The 23,190-nt window shown below is 37.9% G+C and overlaps 1 protein-coding gene across 4 annotated transcripts in view; it reads right to left on the reverse strand.

The window, feature by feature from the left end:
* The window catches only part of diaph2 (diaphanous-related formin 2), a 541,097-nt gene that overhangs the window by 62,478 nt on the left and 455,429 nt on the right, over nt 1-23,190 (reverse strand). For all 4 annotated transcript variants that reach the window (XM_073820077.1, XM_073820079.1, XM_073820078.1 and 1 more), the window contains 2 exons: nt 16,639-16,803; nt 4,571-4,706 (listed from right to left, as the gene is read on the reverse strand). In XM_073820077.1, coding sequence (XP_073676178.1) covers nt 4,571-4,706; nt 16,639-16,803 — 301 coding nt within the window. The remainder of the gene's footprint in view (nt 1-4,570; nt 4,707-16,638; nt 16,804-23,190) is intronic.

Raw genomic sequence — 23,190 nt, forward strand, 5'->3', positions numbered from 1 at the left:
AATCTTGTTTGAGTGAATGAAAAGGACTTTAAATGACTCAACAGTCCTCAACAGATTGGAACAGGGCTATTTCGTCTGAGTTTCAAATATGTTTAAGAACATCTTCTTACAAAATTCTGTTTGGTGCGATTGTTGGTTGAGAAATTACACTTCACATTTAAAGACCATGTAAAGATGCCTAAAAAAATATAAGTGCACACAAATTGCTCTGCACACAGACAGAATTAAACTGAACCTATCGACTGTCTGTCTGCAACTGAGGGTGCTAAATGAATAGTAATGGGTTATAGAAAATATTCAGACATAAAGAGCAGTATTCATTCTGAAACCCACTGGCAGACAGACCTTACAAAACTGAGCTCAACCACACAGATAATGACAGCTATCATCACACAAAAAAATATTCAAAAGAATACACTAATCTTCCTTTTAGCCCTTTAATCCTACACTATTTTTTCTAAACCTTTAAAGGGATCATTTGTACTGTCAGACTGGAAAGTGAAGCTACTTTCTTCCTGACTCTAGCAGATGTGTGCCAGTCTTATTTAACAACATCATTTATTGTACCGTCTGGTTTTTATATGCCACATGAAAGATGTTATTCACGATGACTCAGCAAGTGACCGCAAACAACAAAAACATTCTCCATTTTCTAACTGACCTAGAGATTTCAAACACCAGCAATAGGGAAAAAATGACAACTCAACAAAAACAAACAGAACTAGCACAAAACGACGCCAGCAATCTAACAGAATGAGTGGACAGATTTTGTCTTTCGTCTGTGTCACGTTTGTTACTGAACTGGCTCGGGTGAATAGAATTATTGGACAGGGTCATGTCTCTTTTCATCCTCAGTCAAAACATGTCTCGACTGAGCCAAATCTGTAACATTATATCTGTATTAAAAGACAAGCTGGGTAAATGTTGGAGAGCAGCACTCACATTCAATATAGAGGTTTATCCAAGAGTAGGAAGGGACAAAACCATAACCAAAAATATGGTAAGAACATTCCTGTGTTTTGTGGAAGCCCTTACGCCATGCCTCATTCAGCTCATACATCACATGTGGCCACAAACACTTGTAGCGACCCACAAGTGTGACCCTGAAACAGCCAGCAGGCTGAGAGACAGTATAGACAGGCACATAGGAAGTCATATCATCCCCTAGTGAAGTTTGACAATGAGAGAAAACCATGTACACAACACATTTTCATATCCTTCTGCAAAATGACTGCCCTGCTAGGACAAAACATATTTTCCTAATAAAGATAGAAGGATTAGGTGGATTTAGGCCTATTTTACATCATTCCCCATTTACTTTCAGCGGGTTAAGCAATTTGGTGAATGCTGAACATCTGGTCAGTCTAAGAGAATATGGAAATCCACTTAGAGGAAATTAAAACAAATGGGGGGCCGGGTAATGATTTCATGAGCAATTTCCCATATTAGGATTTCTAATACTTTACAAGAAAAACACATTTTCCCCCACTTGCCATACACATCAATCACATGACACTCAAAATTGCTCGTGGAACCTTGCAAGGACACATTTCCAGACACCGTCTGCGTGACTTTAAAAATACTTTTAAAAATGGAAATGGTACAGATATTCATTTGCCCAGCTCCGCAGTCCCGTCAAACACATCCTCTTAACCCTAAATGAATTAAACCCTCATTAAAAATGCATCTCATTGTTAATCATGTGCATGTGAAGGGCATTAGATATCAATTTGCAAAATGACTTCAAAAATCTCTTTATAGAAATAGTCCTTTGAAAAGGCCTTAAAAACTATAATTAATCAAAAGGTTAGACATGGGTTCTAATGAAAGAGGACTGTGTGCCAAAAAAAGATATGTATGAAAAAAATGAGCAACACAATAGTTCTGCCCTAATCTTTAAAACATACATATGCACTTTAGCTAAGCTCACTCCAACACAATTTCTTTTTCTGTTAAGACACCCAACCAAGCCGCTGAATGGTGTTTGATTACAGTGTTATTGAGTTAATTAATGTTTCCTCTGTCTAATAAAGCATATATGTATTATTTTCATTGCTCATACCCAAACAATCATTACAGCTTTACTTATTTTAATTTGATATATAAAGAAATTATTTCAAAGAACTGCACTATTCTAATATCCTTCTGTAGGTGATCGAAAACAGCAGGTGAGATCTGTATTCAAGTTTAAGGCAATAACAGACAGATGCTGGCAAGATGGAACGCTTACAGAATATAGCCAAACGCGACAAATATATATATAATACTTAACAGACATCAGCATATTCTGCTGTGCAAAGGTTTGGGGTCAGTAAGGTTTTATAAGGTTTATAAGGTTTTATACAAGAAATTAGTACTTTAGGTTTTATATAAGAAATTAGTACTTTTATTAATCAAGGATGCAATGATTTGAACAAAAGTGATGGTTAAGATGTTCACAGTTACAGAAAATATTTTTTTAAATAAATGCTGTTCCTTTGCTAACGTAAGGAAACTTTGTTTCTGTACACAAATGTTGTTTTTCACGAGACTCACGGGTACATGGGCAACGCCGACGTCGTACGTCATCCGCCTGGAACTGCTTCCGTGTACGACTGTTAGCGTAAGCTAGACTAAAGTAATTATTATGTTTTAAATATAGATATTTTCTTACAAGAACACATCGATTCATTACAGGAGGCCTTTAATCACCCACTGGAGCCATGTGAGACACTTTTTATTACGGATGGAAGCACTTTGTTGGACTTGTTTTGGACTGATGAAGAGAAACACCCACCCACTGCAATGATAAAGCATAGGAGAGCCAGAACAACTTTTAATATAACTCCCGATTGGATTTGTCTGAAAGAAGGAAGTCATGCACACCTAGGATGCCTGGAAGGTGAGTAAATAATTGGCTAATTTTCATTTTTAGGTGAATTAACCCTAACTAACCCAAATCTGCATATTACAATGATTACTGAGGGATCATGTGACACTGAAGACTGGAATAATGGCTGCTGAAATGTACATATTTATAGAAAACAATTGTTTTAAAAACATTACAGATCATTTTACCAACCCCAAAGGGTAGAACAGTAGCATAGTTTCATATCCATATTTGAATGCTAAAGAAAGTCTGATCTGTGCTGAATCATTATATAATGCAACTGAATGTCTACGGAGCCAAATGCACAACGGAAATCACTGACATTTCCTCTCTTTAAATCTAGTGATGACTACAGCAGTTCAATGATAAAAGTCTTTTTATGGGCTCTGGCGCAGGGAAAGAGCTAACTTAAGATAAGGTATTCTTACTGCACTAGAGGGTTTGTTATCCACTGTCTTTCCATCTGCATTATTACGAGCTCAGCATTCAGTGCGGTCACTTCTTAGGAAACTAGCATGCTTCAATCATCCTGCGGAAGCACACAGAGTTGAAGTTCTACATGTCATTTTCTCAAATGCAAGGCCGCAGTAAAGCGCTGGGCTCAGTGTGACATTTCAAGTTGGAGCTTGTGAAAAAAGCTTTTGGCCAGAGGCAGGAATTTCTGTCTCATTGTAAGGATCAGAATAGCGCAGTGCAGTGAGTACATCATATCTCTCATGGCAAGAATTTGCCCTGAATTTGCAAGCTGCGTCAGATATCTTGACACTTTTCTTCTTTCTTTTTTTTTAAACCGAATCACACATTTCTTTTCAAAACATGCAATTTACAAGGTTTATACAGTATGCACACAGCTATTGAAATATGGTGCACAGAGGACAATTTGTTCTTCATATCCAACCAGTTTTGCTGTAATGTAAAATGAATTAAGCTACTGTCGACATGGCCTCTTTTCATTTCAGAAATAAACTGAGCAAGCTTGCAAAAACTTAATAGTTAACTCTCAACTCCATTTACTAGGCCAAAGGCAATCTGCCAATCCATTATCTGTCTGCTCTACAAAAGCAGTGAACCTGAGATGCTTATCTTTACATGTGACCTACATCTTCTCTGGCAGGGGCCTGTCAGTGCAGCTTCATACTGCTGTCGAGTTGCTATACACCTGCATGCTCCAGCCAAATTATTCTGCCTGTTTTTTTTTTTAATACACCATACACTTTTATGGCTAGTAAAAAATATTTATGCCGTGTAAACTTCTAAAATCACCCACCATATGCAGGTGTGACAAAATGTTAGTTTTAGGCTCTGCATACACATAATTGATTTATTTTATGCTCTCTCATAACAGCTGTATTGGTTATCGCTGTTGAAATCCCTTTGGTTCTGGCTGAATTTCACACTGGTGTGTTTGGCATTGTAATTACCATTGTTGTCATCAACATTTACTTGACAGATGTCTTCATATTCCTGTCACCGTTTTTCTTAAACTGTGACAGTTACTAAATAAAGACTTTTCATTAAAACATTCTCAGCGACGTCTAATCTGCCCGAACATTTAGTGTGAGCGAACAGGCGGCGACGAGTGTGATTTTTCACAGATGAAGTGTGGCCCTGTCCCTCCATCACCACCCCTGCAGTGCTTAGCGCCGTGTGAAATCGTGATCCGGGCTGCAGTCAGGCCCCGGCGGGGCAGTGGTGCCGTACCTTTGTTCATGTCAATCAGCTGTTTCTTCTTCTGCTGTCTCTCTAGTTTCTCTCGCTCAGCTTTCTCCTTTGCCAGCTTGGCTCTCTTGATCTTCTCCTCCATCTCCCTCTTCTTGTGATTCTCCCGCACAGCATCCTGAAGTGTCAGAAAGAGAGAGGCAATGAAATTAGAGGGCAAATGAGAAGACTGTGGAAGAAAGAAAAGCACAGTTCTATCACTGAAGAAACCCTATAGACAGCACTTTATAATGTGGAGTGATAGACTAGTAACAATGCTGAGTCCATACACAATGAGGATAATTGTTATGTGCAGGCCCACACTGAATCTAAACCTGCAGAACTCCACAGACGTTAAACCTCTGTCATTTATAAAGGGAACAATGCTTTGCATATTTAGATCAGATTAGAGTTCAGTATGTACATGATTACAATTGAGGTTTGAGGTTTACATACACCTTGCAGAATTTGCTAAATGTTAATAACTTTACCAAAACAAGATCATACATAATGCATGTCCACGATAGAAAATAATGGTTGGATTTACCAAAAAAACCCTGTTCAAAAGTTTACATACACTTGATTCTTAATACTGTGTTGTTACCTGAATGATTTTTTGTTCAGTGATAGTTGTTCATGAGTCCCTTGTTTGTCCTAAACAGTTAAACGGCCCGCTGTTCTTCGCAGAAGTCCTTCAGATCCCACAAATTCTTTGGTTTTTCAGCATTTGTGTGTATTTGAAACCATTCCAACAATGACTGTATGATTTTGAGATCCATCTTTTCACACTGAGGACAACTGAGGGACTCATATGGAAATATTACAGAAGGTACAAATGCTTACTTACTGTATGCTTCAGAAGGAAAAACGATGCATTAAGAGCCAGGGGTGTAAATGTTTGAATGGAATGTGGATATGTAAAGTTTTCTTATGTTGCCTAAATATCATATTTTGTTCTTTTAGTACCGCCCTTCAGAATCTACAGAACATACTTACATGTTTATCAGAAGACAAAATAACTCAAATTTACCATGATCTTCAAATTCAAAAAGTTTTAACCCCCTAGCTCTTAATGCATTGTTTTTCCTTTTAAAGCATTAGTGAGCATTTGAACCTTTTTTAATAGTTGAATATAAGTCCCTCAGATGGATCTCAAAATCATACATTCATTGTTGGAAAGGGTTCAAATACACAGAAATGCTGAAAAACCAAAGAATTTGTGGGACCTAGAGGAACAGGAAGTTTAACTGTTCAGGACAAAAAAGGGATTCATGAACAACTATCATCAAAAAAATAATAAATATCAGGTAACAGGTAACTAAACAGTATTAAGAATCAAGTGTATGAAAACTTTTGAACAAGGATATTTTACATAAATTCAACTATTGTTTTTAACTATTCAACTATACAGTATGTAAGCGTCTTTTAATGTGAAATATCTTATTCTGGTCAGTACTTAATAAAAAATAACATGCATTTCTATGATCCTTCCTATTTTGGTCAAATAATTAACATTTTGTAGATTCTGCAAGGTGTATGTAAACTTCCTATTTCAGTATAGGATGAATGAATAAATACATAAATAAATAAATAAAACAGGTCTTCGAATCCCACAACAGGGTTGACCCTGCTATCTGAGGCAAGAAGACATATTGGGTCAGCAATTTTTTTAGATATATTTTTTATAAAACATATGACATAATTTTGAATAATTCATTTGGAAAAAATGACAGTCATTATTGCATATACCACATATGCCCCTTCCTAAATTCCAAAATCTGCACAGAAAATGTAAAGAAAGTTCAAAGATTTCATCTGGGCCTGCTTATCTGCTCTTGAACCAAAGGCACACAGTTGCAGCTTTTATGCTTACGGCGAAAAAAAAACAAAACAATGCGTGTTGAGAAAAGGAAGCAGACAGTGATTGTCTAATTGAACATCAAGATGGCTCCTGATACTGCCGTTGTCCCCACTGAGCTACAATCTCCATACGCATTAATGTGAAAGCAGATAACACAGCGTCCATCCTGGATATTTCCAGCAACTGAATGCCAGGATGTGGTGGCGGCGGCAATGCTGGCGGGGAACCAGCGAGTGGGAGAGAGGCCTGTATACAGAGACACAGAGATATCGTCCTCCTCCTCTCTTCTTCTGTAAATGCCACGGAGGTGTCAGGCGGTATGAAAACGTCGAGAGAGCCGGACGAAGACGCTCAGAGGGCACGGAAAAACAGCAGAGAGGAGAGAATAAGCCACTTCTACATAACCTTTCCAGCACAGCAAAGGTCTCTTCACCCCAGGCCTGCACCACTAACCTGACAGGCCTTGCCTTAAAGGCAGGAATGAGTGTTTTGTGTATGCGTATGTGTGTGTGTGTCTTGTTCTTTCTTGGTACGATATAATGAGTGTGGACAGTCTGGCCCTTTCAGGCTCCCTTAGGGTTTCCGACGTGCGTGTCGTGTTCGGTGCTGAGACACAAGGATCATGGGTACAGTGTGGGAGGAGAAAAGTGCATCTCAACATGGTGGTCAGTAGCGGATCCGAGAACAGGAACCCACACGCTCACTTTTGTTTCTTGAAACGACAAGGACAAGGATGAACAAGAGCAAGAAAGAGAGGGAGAGATGCACCTGTTCCAAATTTGCATTTTGCTGCAAAAATATAAGTCAGCAATGAATAAACACAATACTTGTTCTAATAAAAAGTAATTGAGTCAGCATGCATATGGCTGTCCTTCAAAGAGTGCGAAAAGGATTTCTATATTCATCTATTCATGACACAGAGTGACAACAAACATTAGCATAAACAATTCTTCCTGTTATTGTGATTTCGCATTTTCAAATAGAGTATTATGAAGCCACTGGATTACGGGTCTCCAAAACTGACAGTTCAATCTCAGTCTTGTAATTGGAGATAGCATCAAACTCATTGTCAAGCGTTAGATCCTTAATTGAAAAATCATTTATTCATAGCGACAAAAATAATTCCTGCTGGCAAAAGTTTTTATAAACAAACAAACAATTCTGACTGCAAACACGATTATCTCACTCTCATCAAACATGCAAAACCCTAATTACCATGGCAACAAACATGTTTTCAACCCCTTTTGCCTGGGGCAGTATTTATGATTTTATCAATTTTCTTAATTGTGTTTTAGGTATTAGGAAGCTTTACATGAGATAAACAACACCCAGAGGGAGTGCTTTTGAATATCATTCTCATACCGCCAAACGCTGGCGCCATTGACTACAAAGGACAGGATCGCATTAGCATGTGTGCGATTTGCTGTTTCTGTACGCGGCATGTAAGTTTGTTTAAGAGAATCAAATGCACAATTTAGATCATGATCGTGTTCTCGCTCACGAACGGCCCTGAAGAGCGTTCATCCGAGCTGCACGGTCTCACAGAAATTTGTTTCTCGTGGTCACAGTGCCTCTGACTGTTGCAAATTCAAATCGCATCCCCATCGGTCCTCCCTGCCAGGGAAAGCTGATATCTCATGGCTGCAGATACGCTCTGTGCAAACGGAAGGTAAAGGTTACTTTCAAAAAAAAAAGAAGTAAACAGGAAGGATTGAAATCCACACAAAGTCCTGTGGTTGTCAGCGGTGGCCACCAATCAATACGTTAAGGCAAATTAGGCCGGCTAATTGTGTTTGCACACTAAATAATCCAAAGTCATTAAGAAAGCTGATTACAGGGGAAAAAGTCTTCCTTAAAACTCTTTTGGTTAATTAGAGTACTCAGAATGGGTTATTTAAAAATGAGAGAGATAGCGCTCAATCTGTCTGTCTTTAAAAAGACGATGTTTTTAAAAACATAATTTATTCACACTCATGTCTTTCAAACTTGTAAAAAAACTAAACAAAACACTAACTTTAAAGGGTAACTCCACCCAAGATGAAAATTCTGTCATTAATCATGTAATTTCTAACCCGTAAAAGCTTTGTTTGTCTTCAGAACACAAATTAAGATATTTTCGATGTATTCTGACAGCTATCTGACCCTCTCATAGACAGCAATGTAATTAACACTAGAAACGTAGCAAGGACATCAGTAAAATAATCTGTGTGACATGAGGGGTTCAACAGTAATTTTCCGAAGCTACGATAATACAATTTTTTTTACGCAAAGAAACGACTTTATTCAACAATTTGTCTCCTCTGCGTAACCCTAGCGCCATTTTGGAGAGTATCCACTGAACGCAAACAGCGTATTCTGTTCTGTGTCAGCCACACAGTACGGAATGGAAACACATTGTTTCTATTTAAATCAAAATGTAAATAAATGTAGAAAATGTATTCCGTGTAGCGCAGCTGACACAAAACAGCATTCAGTGGATGCACTCTCCAAAATGGCGCTAGGGTGGTGTGGAGGAGACAAATTATTGAATAAATTTGTTATTTTTGATTTCTTTGATTTTTCTTTGATCTCGAAGCTTTGTAAAATTACGGTTGAACCCCTGATGTCACAAGTTTTATTTTAAAGATTTCCTTGCTACGTTTTTGGATGTTGATCATTTAAATTACATTGCAGTCTATGGGAGGGCCAGAGAGCTGTCAAAATGCATAAAAAATATCTTAATTGTGACTGAAAACTAACTTACTGCATGCGACTATGAAAAAACATTTAAGAAGATTTGTGTTTGCATTAAGGGGAGCTTCAAAGGTTTCTACTTGTTTTTGCAACATGAAGTAATGTATCACAGACATATCTGACAAATTATTTCACAAAAAAGTGTAGAGCGAGTGTAAATAAGAGATTCATTGTGCATTGTAGAGAGCTTCGTTGATTATAATGGAACTTTGTGAGATTACGATAAACTAAGATGAGTGACAGCTTTTAATGATATTTAAGGGAGTTTGTAAATGTTTTACTACAACATTCAAATAAAGTTAATTTTAAGTGACTTACATTGTCTGACTATAACACTATTGCCTGATTTTGCTCTATTTTGTCATCAAAAATGGTCTGAAACAAGTCACAACTGAGTCGCTGCATATCTCCAACAAAACAGCGTTGTTTCGTTTATGAATGAACGTGCATTTTTAAATGAATCTAGTGAGTCAAAGAATCAATTTACTATTCATAAATATTCCTGAATGAATCAGCCGTTCGAATGAACCAAATGAATTATATGAATTAGTAATTAAATCAGTGACTTGCTGCCACCTACTGGCAGATTTAGTTTCATTTTTAAAGTATCTTTTCTAAATCATTTAATATTTCTTTGTTCAAAATTGTATATTTAAAACATTTATCTCAACATGAATTAATGAATTTGATTGCAATCATGCCACGTCTGAGCCTCATTAAACATATGAAAATACACCTACAATACACCTTTCCTTTGTTAAATTCTGTTAATACTGATTTAATTAGATTTTTTTAACTTACTCTTATTCTACTTGTTTTTATTCTGTTGTTTTAATTAGAAATTTCTAAAAGCTTAAACAATACAATTTGTAAAAAAATATATAAAAGATGACATACTTAACGACAATACAAAGGTAAAAACAAAATTCCCCTGTAAATTACTTTAAGGCGTCAAATATCACCTCGTGATGAAAAGGCAAATTTTTGATCAGATTTTTTGATTATTGTTTAAAAGGTGCTCCTGAAATTTTCACTGAGCTCCTAATTTTTTTTTTTAAGTTAGGAGCATAAATTCTTCTAAAAAGAAAATTAAGAGTAAGTGATTAATGACAAAATTTTCATTTTGGGGTGGAGTAACCCTTTATTTGTTTTGACAAAAAAGAGTTCTTTTGTGTTCTGCAGAAGAAATAAAGTCATACAAGTTTGGAACAACAAGAGCAAATGATGACAGAATCGAACGCATTTTCATTTCATTTTTGGGTGAATAATCTTTTTAAAACCCGAACACACAAAACATCTTGAGTGAAGAAAATGTGGGAGGATTTGATCAAATTTGCAGTCGGATGAATCACCAACTAGATCTGCTAATACGAAAGACGATAATAAACAAGCAATTTGCTTCTAACACCAATCAACACTACGTAACCTCCTGGGAAAGGCGCATTTTATGGAAAAGCGCTGTCGTGCAATCTCTAGATTGGTAAGGCGACGCTCGGTAGGCTGCTGTCCACAGTAGTGTTTGCACTACTCTAGGAGAGGGATTGCTGCGGAATTGAATTTGCCAATATGGACTCCATCTACCCCGGGTGTGTTTATGCATGCTGGCAAGCACAGGATAGGATGGTGTCCTTCCAGGCAGCCACTGAGGACTAGATGTCTTTGTAAATATATTCGCCGGGTACATGTGCAGCGGAGTGACACTAAGGAAGCGCGCTCTTGCTTGCAATCCTGCGTTGTGGAGGTGGCTTTGTAGTCTCTCCTGTTTGCCCAACCTCAGAATAGAATACCTGATAGCCTCGTCTGACAAAAAAGGGCGGCTCATCGCACAGCCAGGGTCTCTATAATTCATATTCAATTTTTTGGGGGGTTGGAACCATCATATAAACATTGCCCTACATGCTATGCATACACACTTGGCTTCCGGGAAGAAAGAGAGCGAGAGGAATGGAGTACAAAAATCCACACCACAGATGGGCCTATTTGGCCAAAACAAAATCTACACTAACTGAAGCACGTTTGATGATATTCAAGTTATTTATTTATTTATTGGATCATATCCCCCATTAGTTTTCAACAGGCTGTGAGAGGCCTACAAAATTGCCAAGAGTGAAAAGTGGCCGACGTTGTGTGTGTGTTGACTCAAATATTAGACTAATCTGACAGGACACTCCATTGGGTTTAATTGTGATCGCTCGCAGTGAAAAAGAAACAGCGATGACATCACACTACATCACAATCATTATCATTATTCCCAGGGCCGACATAATAGATAAAGCCAATGGCCCTCGATAACTGTTTTGTGCAAGCGGCACGTATTCGCTCGCTCACTAACGCACACACGTGCGCTCTATTGATTAGCTGAGTCACACTTGTCGTGCACCATCACTGTGGCTCAACCTCTGCTGACTTCATTGGTGTAATCAGTGGCTCACTCAATTAACAAGTGAGACTGTTAGTTCATCACCATCTGCTGCGCTTTGATAAGGCATTAATATACTGATATTCATCCACAGCCGCTAGTCAGGATTACATACAAGACGAAGACGCAGTGGGAGTTTCTCTCTCTCTTCAGCTCAAATCTGGCAACGCACCGGATAAATTGATGGGGCGATCTAAAACAAAATTCACGTGCTGAAATCAAATTTCATTTCTATTGACCCTGAAAAGAAATACAGCTAATGGTTTCTCTTATCTGAGTGTGCGTGCTTCATGAGAACTGGCAGGCGGAGCTTTTTTTTTTGTCCTACCAAATGGATGTGTCACTCAGGCAATTTAACATACAGCAATGTGGGTCATTTCTGAGGATAAATGTTGATAAAACTATGAGGTGCCATAAATATGCTATGGTGGAAGGCATATTATGTGGCGGGCTCTATCATGAATATAAATTTCTTTTATAACCTTTCTCTTTCCCAAAGAGTCACAAAGTACATTTGCAAATATGTGGCTAACATCATGTCATAATTGGACGTGATGTCACAATTAATTATGAGCAGCAAGATTTTAAATCAATGGGATTTGATAGTGGGAGGGGCTTCCTAGCAAAACCAAGTGACCAACAAAATTCTTGTCAGTCTATCATATTACAGTGAAGAAAAAAATTATTTGATCCCCTGCTGATTTTGTACATTTGCCCACTGACAAAGAAATTATCAGTCTATAATTTTAATGGTAGGTTTATTTGAACAGTGAGAGACAGAATAACAACAAAAAAATCCAGGAAAATGTCAAAATTTTATGAAATAAGTGAAATAAGTATTTGACCTTTCACAAAACATGACTTAGTACTTGGTGGCAAAACCCTTGTTGGCAATCACAGAGGTCAGACGTTTCTTGTTGTTGGCCACCAGGTTTATCCCACTTCTCTTTGCAGATCCTCTCCATGTCATTAAGGTTTTGTAGCTGATGTTTGGCAACTGGAACCTTCAACTCCCTCCACAGATTTTCCATAGGATTAAGGTCTAGAGACTAGCTAGGCCACTCCAGGACCTTAATGTGCTTCTTCTTGAGCCACTCCTTTGTTGCCTTGGCTGTGTGTTTTAGGTCAGTGTCATGCTGGAATACCCATCCATGACCCATTTTCAATGCCTTGGCTGAGGGAAGGAGGTTCTCACCAAAGGTTCTCACCCACCCATCGTCCTTTTGATGTGGTGCAGTGGTCCTGTCCCCTTAGCACAAAAACACCCCTAAAGCATAATGTTTCCACCTCCATGTTTGACGGTGGGGATGGTGATATTGGGGTCATAGGCAGCATTCCTCCTCCTTCAAACATGGCGTGTAGAGTTGATGCCAAAGAGCTTGATTTTGGTCTCATCTGACAAACACACTTTCACCCAGTTCTCCTCTGAATCATTCAGATGTTCATTGGCAAACTTCAGACAGGCCTGTACATGTGCTTTCTTAAGAAGGGCGACCTTGTGGGCACTGCAGGATTTCAGTCCTTCATGGCGTAGTGTGATCTTGGTGACTATGGTCCCAGCTGCCTTGAGATCATTGACAAGATCCTGCTGTGTAGTTCTGGGCTGATTCCTCACCGTTCTCACGATCACTGAAACTTCACGAGGTGAGATCTTGCATGGAGCCCCAGACCGAGGGAGATAGACAGTTATTTTGTGTTTCTTCCATTTGCGAATATTCGCACCAACTGTTGTCACCTTCTCACCAAGCTGCTTGGCGATGGTCTTGTATCCCATTCCAGCCTTGTGTAGGTTCTACAATCTTGTCCCTGACATCCTTGGACAGCTCTTTGGTCTTGGCCATGGTGGAAGTTTGGAATCTGATTGATTGATTGCTTCTGTGGACAGGTGTCTTTTATACAGGTAACAAGCTGAGATTAGGAGCAATCCCTTTAAGAGAGTGCTCTTAATCTCAGTTTGTGACCTGTATAAGACACCTGGGAGCCAGAAATCTTGCTGATCGATAGGGGATCAAATACTTATTTCACTCATTAAAATGCAAATCAATTTATAACTTTTTTGAAATGCGCTTTTCTGGATTTTTTTGTTGTTATTCTGTCTCTCACTGTTAATAAAACAAACAAACCTACCAATAAAATTATAGACTGATCATCAGCAGGGGATCAAATATTTTTTTCCTCATTGTATACCTGGTTATGATAAAAATATCATTCCTAAAATACACCACAAGAGCCCTCAGCTTTTACTAATGCATTATAAGCTTGGTTGGCCTTCTGAATTTTTTTGTACAAAAAAAAACAAAAAACAGGAGGAGTAAAATGCCACAAAGGGAATGTTCATGGTGCCACTGGACATCCAGCTATGTTTGTGTTCTCCACTAGCTCTGCTCTTTCCAGCATTGAAGGCTAAATCAGTGATAACTTATTCATAAAGAGCTATTGCTTGAGAGAATAATTTATTTTCATAGATGCCCCTTTTACAGCCGTTCAACGCTGCATCCTGGAGGGAGCGCCGTGTCATGTGTTGCTAGACTTTGATCAGGGTGAATGAAAGTTGGTTTTTAGATATGCTTGTGAGAGAGGGGTGAAAAAGAAGCCACAGACAAGGAGACCTTGCCATTCACTGTAATGGGTTTTGAAGACTTTGAGCATACCTTCTGGACATCGTGTTATCCTTTTTTTTTTTTTTGCTGGAGGGGAGATGAAATATAGGCAGAAGCGGGAGAAATGAAAGAACACTTAAATATATATGTGTAAAAGAATCTCCAGAGACAGCTTTGTGTGGAGGCATTTTGTTCTTCTCCGCAAGCCCATATAAATGTTCCATTTTCAAATCAAAATGACCCCAATCCCAGGGTGCCCTTAGCACAATGAAGCTAAAACACAGTGTAAATGTTCTTTGAACTGGACTGCAACTGGAGTTTTTCATGCAATGTTCTCCATTTAGTAGAATTGCTCAGCATGGAGGTTTCATCATGTTCAGTAAGCAAATGTTTCTTGTGCTTTTTGTGCAGGCTGCATAGAAAATAATATTTTAGCAAAACTTGTATGCAAAATATTAATGAACTTTACAGAAAATGTAATATACATATAGTTGAGGTCAACAGTTTACATACATCTTACAGAATGCATGTTATTTAGTTAGTACTGACCTGAATTTCACATAAAAGACATTTACATAGTCTACAAGCAAAGATAATAGATGAAATTATAAAAATTACCCATTTCAAAAGTTTACATACACTTGATTCTTAATACTGTGTTGTTACCTGAATGATCCAGAGCTGTGTTTTTTTTGTTTGTTTGTTTAGTGATAGTTGTTCATGAGTCCCTTGTTAGTCCTGAACAGTTAAACTGCCCGCTGTCCTCCAGAAAAGTCCTTCAGGTCCCACAGATTCTTTGGTTTTCAGCATTTTTGTGTATTTGAACCCTTTCCAACAATGACTGTATGATTTTGAGATCCATCTTTTCACACTGAGGACAACTGAAGGACTTATATGCAACTATTACAAAAAGTTCACTCACTGATGCTTCAGAAGGAACAATGATGCATTAAAATCATGAATTTGAAGATCAGGGTAAATGTAACTTAGTTTGTCTTCTGGGGAACATGTACGTATCTCCTGTAGCTTCTGAGGGGCAGTAGTAAATGAAAAAATATGATATTTAGGCACACATCCTCATTCCGTTCAAAAGTTTACACCCCTGGCTCTTAATGCATAATTTTTCCATCTGAAGCATCAGTGAGTGTTTGAACCTCAAATACACAAAATTGCTGAAAAAAAAAACAAAGAATTATGGGGCCTGAAGGATCAGTTTTTCTCTTGTGGACTATAAGTAAATGTCTTTTATGTAAAATATCTTATTCAGGTCAGTAACAAATAAAAAATAACATGCATTTTGTATGATCCCTCTTATTCTGGTAAAATAATTAACATTTTGCAGATTCTGCAAGGTGTATGCAAACTTTTCACTTCAATTGTATAATTGTAATGATTATAAAATATCAATATTAAAGTATGACAAAATATGTATTTTAAAATGAATATTTTACATACAAGTTAAAAACGTGTACGTTAAAACACTCTTTTTAAAATAAATGAATTTGTATGCAAAAATATGAATAATTAAATAACAAATAAAAAATAAAAAAATAATAATTTTACACCCACAATTTAAGCCTTTATTTTCTGTAAAGGTTATTCATATCCTCCATAAAAGTTTTCATAAAGTTTAATTTGTATAATCCTTTAGACCCATTTAGATTATAATAAGCAAATACATGTCAGGCTCTAAGTACCTAAAAAAATCAATTAGCTTAGAATCTCATATCTTCTTTGTACAGTGAGATGTACTTGAAACGCCTCTCTTGGTTTCACACTCAGTCTGAATAAATCCCATCCTATCAGCAATAACCTAGTCCTACCTGCCTGAACCCAAAGCAGGGACTTTTTTTTTTTTTTGTGACAGGGAGGAGGCGTTGCCTTGATATCCGCCAAATACAGAAGCTAACGAAACTCTGAAAGGATAAGAAGCTTCTGAGACTCTTTTATCTGCATAGGAGCCACACGTTTGGTAATACATTATACATTCCATTCTCAGCACAGTTTATGTATGCTTTAATCTGCCCAATAAGCCCGTCCTTCCATCTCCTCAACCCCGTGAGGAAAATGTCTTTATCAAAAGTGATAAAATAAGCTAAATCACCACATGCACTTAAAACAAGGCCAGCAGCTCTAACTTAAAACTATGTACTGATAAAAACGGTGTATATATACACAGAAGAGAAAGTGATGAAGTTCAAAAGAGACTTGTGCCAAAGCAATCCTAAACTTAATCATACTGCTATCCAGTAACCATGACCTGTGCCATCTAGCTGTGGAGAAAGCATTGGAAATATTAATTAGAATATTATCTGCTCTTGCTCTCGAAGACTCTTTTGGAAAGCCAGATTTATACACATTAGAGAAAGAAGAGAAAATATTCTACTCTCTTCAACCTTGAGAAGTGCAAAGAAGCACTCTGCTCAGGCTGAACAGGTGACAGTGCTGCCGTACTCACCATGAAGAGGTTGCGGAAGTTAGCCAGGTCTCCGAAGAAGTCCTCGATGCTGACGGTGTGGGGGTCGAAGGCGAAGTAGCTCCCTAGGCTCTCGTAGAGCTTCTGCATATTCTTGTGCATGGTGGAGAGCTTCTCGTACTGCTCTCGCGAATGCTTGGAGAAGCCGTGAGAAGGTTACGGTTAAGGAAAGACAAGCATTGCATTGATGTAGCTACCTTAAAACACATTGACTTGCACAGTGATGGATAAACATCGACAAACAAAGCAACTAGCTGCCCTCCAAATCCTGTCCACGCTCGTTCAACAAAGAGGTCACCTACGGAAAATTGAGAAAAACCACTGCTTCTCTGCAGAGGTCAAGCGAGACAAACACAGGCATTCAATAACCTCTCTGTCTAAGTTTGGAGTCATTGGCAAACTGAGCTATTAGCGCCGGTGCAGGAGTGATAGAAGAACGTTTCATAGTCTGGGGGACTAACACAGATGCTGGAGGGAATAGCTGATTGCAGTCATTGTTTCATTGTTTCTCCCAACAAGAGCGGGGTCATCGTGCGCCGAACCCTCGTGAGAGATGCGCTCTGTAATTTAAAGAGCAGATGAAGGCAGGTTCTCTCACTGAATGGCTATTGACAGCTCCTGATGGGGATGTGCTATCTTGCAGCTCACGAGGCACACGTGGACTCGTAAACCACACACACATACGTAAACAAACAGGTAGCACGCGTCAATAGAGCCTCGCTTTCTTTTTGCCATTGCTAATAAAGCCTCACGCCGTACGTAGCTGCATGTATTCAGCCTCCTTTTCCAGGCGATTGTGTTTCCTGGATTCAAAGTGGTGCGGATGACCCGGGTTTGCCCTTTTGAAGGAACAGAGAGGCTATATCAAATCCACGCCTGGCATTTTATTCAAGCTATTCATATCAACTGCTCAGACGTGAGCCAGATTGTTTAACAGCCATTATAGGATGAGAGTGCTGTCCCAAAAAACATCTCTTTGCAACAGGTTGAATGGAACCATCAAAATCTATTCTTTTTATGTTTTCTGATTGAGAGGAATGGTACAATACTTTCTCTTATCCTAGTTTAAAATGTAGAGTTGACCATGCCAGTCATAGCTTGAGTTTCCCATAAGGTGTAAATATTATGGCTCTGAGATGCTGTCAAAATATTTTTATGTTTGACAATCATGCCGAGACAGAAACAATGGACCAGGGGAACTATCTTTGTCCATCTAATAGCAGATGGGAAGAGTGTTCAGGAAACCTGCAAGAAAATTATCATTATTTATCATTACAAATTCATTTGGTGACCCTAGTGGCACAAAAAAAAAACAACATTTCAACTTGAAAAGAGTTAAATTATGAATGTTTCGTCTTGTACAGTAAACAAAGGTTGATTTCTTGTTCAACATCCATATAAATGTAACTAAAACTTTTATGTAAAACATTAAGGTATTTAAATGAGTAGTTCACTTCCAAAACAAAAATGTACATATAATAATCCAAGATGTTACTGTCTTTCTTTCTTCAGTCGTAAAGAAATTATGTTTTTGAGGAAAACATTTCAGGATTTCTCTCCATATAATAGACTTCTGGTGCTCTGAGTTTGAACTTCCAAAATGCAGTTTCAATGCAGCTTTAAAGGACTCTAAAAGATCCCAACTGAGGAAGAAGTGTCTTACAGTGTCTTACATTTTAACCTCAAATGGAAATCTCCCATCTTATTTTCTCCTCCAACTTCAAAAACGTTCTACATCGCTGCAGATATAGAAAATACAGACCCAGTGTTTAAAAAGTGAACATGCAAAGAAGGTCAAACACCCTTTACAAAAAATGTAAAACAATGCTGTAGTCATGAACCGGAATAGACAACATTCACGCAGAGCTAGACAAGATGAGCATTTGAGGTTAAAAAGTGTATAAATTGTAAATTTTTTTTAGAAAATAACCAATCGTTTCACTAGATAAGACCCTTCTTTCTTGACTGGGATCGTTTAGAGCCCTTTGAAGCTGCACTGAAACTGCTTTTTGGAAGTTCAAACTTGGGGACACCATAGAAGTCCACTATGCAGAGAGAAATCCTGAAATGTTTTCCTCTAAAAACATCAATTCTTTACGGCTGAAGAAAGAAAGACATGAACATCTTGGATGACAAGAGGGAGTACATTATATGTAAATTTATGTTCTGGAAGTGAACTACTCCATTAAATTGTAAACCTAAATTGAATAGAGAGTAAATGCATTAATTTTCTGTGACACTTCTGAACACAGATTTCAAAATGTGAAATAAATGTATTAAAATGTATGAAATTAAAACACATTTAGAAAAAAAAAAATATATATATGTAAATTACACTGATTGCTGGGGTAATTATCATTCTATCATCTCATTAACCCATTTCATCATTCCATTCAATCCTTCCAACAGTTAAAAAGCCTTCATAATTATATATGCAGTATGTGCCTTGAATGGTGTGTTAAAATTAAGTAAAGAGTAGAATATGAGAAAAATGTAGTTACATTGCTACACAAACTATACTGTATTTTCTCAGTCCCAGACATTCACTGCGGGAGCCCTAAAAGCCACAATAGAAGCTGTGTTTGAGCCTGAATACCTGCAATAGTGTCTGAATGTGTGCACGTCTTTGTCCTTGGGGCTGAGTTTTATTAGCTCTTTTGACAAGTGCAAAATGACTTCCTGTTTCTTTTAAGCTGAAAAATGAAGCAAAAATCCTCAACAGGTTGTGGAGCGTTTTCAACCCCACATACTTTAATATCTTGTCTTGGAGCAGGCTCTGCTTAAGACGAGGAATGTGGATATAGTAAAATCAAAGCGATAGAGCTTTGAGGTTTGGTCTCGATTGGATACAGCGCCAAAAATACTGCCGGTGCCTGAGAGAAAGTGTTCGAGTATATGTGGGTGTGTTTGACAACAGCTCATCACAGTCATACGTAGTTCCACTGGACTGGGCCGAGCCCTCACCGGCTATTATTTCCACATCAAAGATTTGTCACATTGACAACGGCTGACATGCACGGTCCAATATCAGTCCCGGCTTCTCCTCCAAAAGCAATTCCTTCAACTCTTTCTCGCGATTTTTCTTTGCCTCAATCTCTCTCTCTTTTCCGTTACCTCCGTAAGAACTTTCAAAGTACACTCTTCACGCTTCTTTGTCACCCGTGTCACCTCTGCTTCACATGCTGGGGTGGAGAGAAGTTCCTGGATAAAACATTATTCGCTGCCTTCTCCAAAGCAACCGCCTTCTGTTGGTTCTCTCTCTGTTTCTCTCTCCAGCTGTCCTCAAAGCAAAGAACAAACACAAGTTTCCCCAGCAACATCCCATATTTCACTATACAGAAAGGATAGCGTTCCTCCCTTATAGAAATATGTTCCTTTTTTTAGCTTTCCGTACAAATAAATAGTCTCTGCTAGATGTTCTGACATGACAGTGCTAGAAAAATAGTGTAAAACTCCCTTTAACCTCATTACTTTACAAAACTACTTTAATGAAATTCCAACAAGGAAGCCCAGAGAAGAGATTCCGCACATCATCCATTCAGTACATGATAAATGTTTAAAATTCCGTGAGACGGTGTGAAAAACAATTGTCTTAGTCTAAAAAATGGCCAGAAAGTGAATTCCAAACACTGCCACCTCTGAAGACTGCCATAAATTACCTTGTTTGTTTACCTGTGTGCTTGTATGAGTGAATAAAATGGTGCATGGCTCCCTTAGGCAAGGCCAAAAAGCCTCCTTAATAAATCTCTCCTAACCCACTTCCATTAATGTTTATTTAATGCTTTTCTATGTGCCTCCTGGCTCTATGCTGAAAGGCAGCAACTAAGCTTTTAGTGTGGATTGACTTTACCCCTCAAGCCCCACAGCCAAACTACATGCATCCCACCTCAGCTCGGAGTGGAAGGTGGCCGCACTCTCGCCAGGCCGGCAACAGGGACCGCATTCATGGATTTAGAGCACTCGTCCAGGCAGATAGCTTTTTTTGGTGGTTTATGGACAACTAATGGCTTACTGTCGGGAGACAGAGGAATGAAAAGGTATTTCCAATAGTGATATGGCAGTTGTTGGTGTTGGAAATACCACAGACAAAGAATGGCTCTGCAGTGTATGAGAGGGTCTCTGTTTGCCACATGTATTGATCCATAGAAAGTTGAATGCACTGTTCTCCACATATTAAAAGGAATAGTTTGCTAAAAACATGTTCTGTCATTATTCACTCACCCTCATGTTGTCCCAAACCTTCATTCTGTGGAACACACATACACACACACAATTGAAGTGAGGTCCAAACAATGACTTGCACTGACGCATCATATGGGCAAAAAACTAAACAAAACAGAGACATTCTCTCTCTCTCTCTCTCTGAAGAAAGCAAGCTATACAAGTTTGAAACAACATGAGGTGAGCGAATTTTTAAGTTAACTTAAAAAAGAACATTTTATTTACTGCTTTAAAGTTTTCAGATTCCACACTCCTTTCCTGGATTGATATTCCAATCAATCCTGCTCTAAAATAAGTTTGTTACACACACACACACACACACACACACGCACGCACGCACGCACGCACGCACGCACGCACGCACGCACACATAAATAATGAACTTACTCCAAGCCATATACATAAACTGCAGTTCAAAAGTTTTTGATCAGTAAGTTTCTTTTAAAATGTGTTTTGAAGAATTCTTATATGCTCATCAAGGCTGCATTTACTAAAAAAACGTAATACTGTGAAATATTACTACAGTTTAAAAAAATGGTTTTCTATTTTAATATATTTTTAAAATATAATTCATTCCTGTGATACAAAGCTGCATTTTCTAACAATGTAAGTCTTTGCTATTACTTTTTATCAATTTAACACATCCTTGCTGAACAAAAATATAGATTTGTTTCAAAAAAGAAAGAATAAAAATGTACTGACCAGAAACTTTTAAATGGTAGTTTATATTGTTACAAACGATTTGTTGTTCTTTTTAACTTTTTATTTATTAAAGAATCCTTAAAAAGTATTGCAGGTTCCAACTAAATATTAAGCAGCACAACTGTTTTTAACATTAATAATAAATCAGCATATTAGAATGATTTCTAAAGTATCACGTGACACTAAAGACTAGAGTAATGATGCTGAAATTTCAGCTTTGCATTTGCATCCTGTAAGAGATACTGCAAGCGGAGTGATACAAATGATCTGTTATACAATATAGAAAGATAGATGGATAGATGGATAGATGGATAGATAGATAGATAGATAGATAGATAGATAGATAGATAGATAGATAGATAGATAGATAGATAGATAGATAGATAGATAGATAGATAGATAGATAGATACATGGATAGATAGATGCATAATATGCACATGAAGAGTTCATTTGCTAAAAGATAACTCCATTTTTACAAATTTTCAAAAATCATATTTTTTTATTCTGCATTTCAATTAATATCAATCTAACTGCAGTTGGGTTGTTTTGTTTAAATAAAAATAACTAAAAAAACAATAAAACACAATAAAAACATGGTAACACTATAAAGAAAAAAATGATTTATGAAAATGAATAAAAACTGTTTTTGCAAATGAACTCTTCATATATATAATATACACATACATACAATTTATCAACCATATGATACATTCGCCTAAATTTTGGAGTTGATGGTAAATAAACAGTGAGATGGCACTGAATGGCACTTACTGTGTACTTGCATCATTCATGACAATGAAAATGAACAGTGCCTCCCTGACTGAAGGACAAGGTGTTCAGTAGATTATGCAGTAAAAAATAAAGGGCCGCCTCATTAACATTCATCTCCACGAAACAATCTGAGTGCCAAATAATGACACTTCCCTTCAGGCAAACATGAATAAAAATAATAGAAGCCCCATACCTCCTGAACCCGAAGAAGAGTTTTATCTGTAGCATGAAAATATTGGAGAAGAAGAAGAAGAAAAAAGTTGGGTTCACTGTAAACCATGAAAATAAGTTGAATTGTACCAAATTGAACGTCACAGTTCTCTAAATTCTTTGAGGGTTTCTGGACAGCATCCAAAGTAATTAACACAACACCTTGGATGAGGATCAACAGAATGCCACCGACAGGCTTTCCGCCACACGCCTTCCAGCACGCTACCATCGCAGTCCTGTCTGCTCTTAAAAGCTGCCAACACAGCCATGACTGTCAGATAGTATCTCTGCCGCCTCTTCCACGTGTAATTATGCCGTATTGTGCAGCTGTACAAGCAATCAAGCGTTTGAACTCAATCAAAAACTTCGCTCAGACCCTGTTAGGGTACCTCTGGAAAATTTGGAGAGCACGCTACTGATTAATGGTCTATTATTGACAGAAACTCGAGCCTAGCATGCTGTGATTCGAACAGTAATGAGAACAGCCATGGCTAAAACAATTTTTTTAAAAGGGGAAAAGTAGGTAATTGCTCAGGCAGTAATGAAGCTGATGAGCGGTGAGATTTTGATGACTCATTTTGTGCGGCTGTGGAATATATGAGCAGAAAGGAAAAGAATGGGACACGTTT

This window comes from Garra rufa, chromosome 16, assembly GCF_049309525.1.
Source record: "Garra rufa chromosome 16, GarRuf1.0, whole genome shotgun sequence".
Classification (NCBI taxonomy): domain Eukaryota; kingdom Metazoa; phylum Chordata; class Actinopteri; order Cypriniformes; family Cyprinidae; genus Garra; species Garra rufa.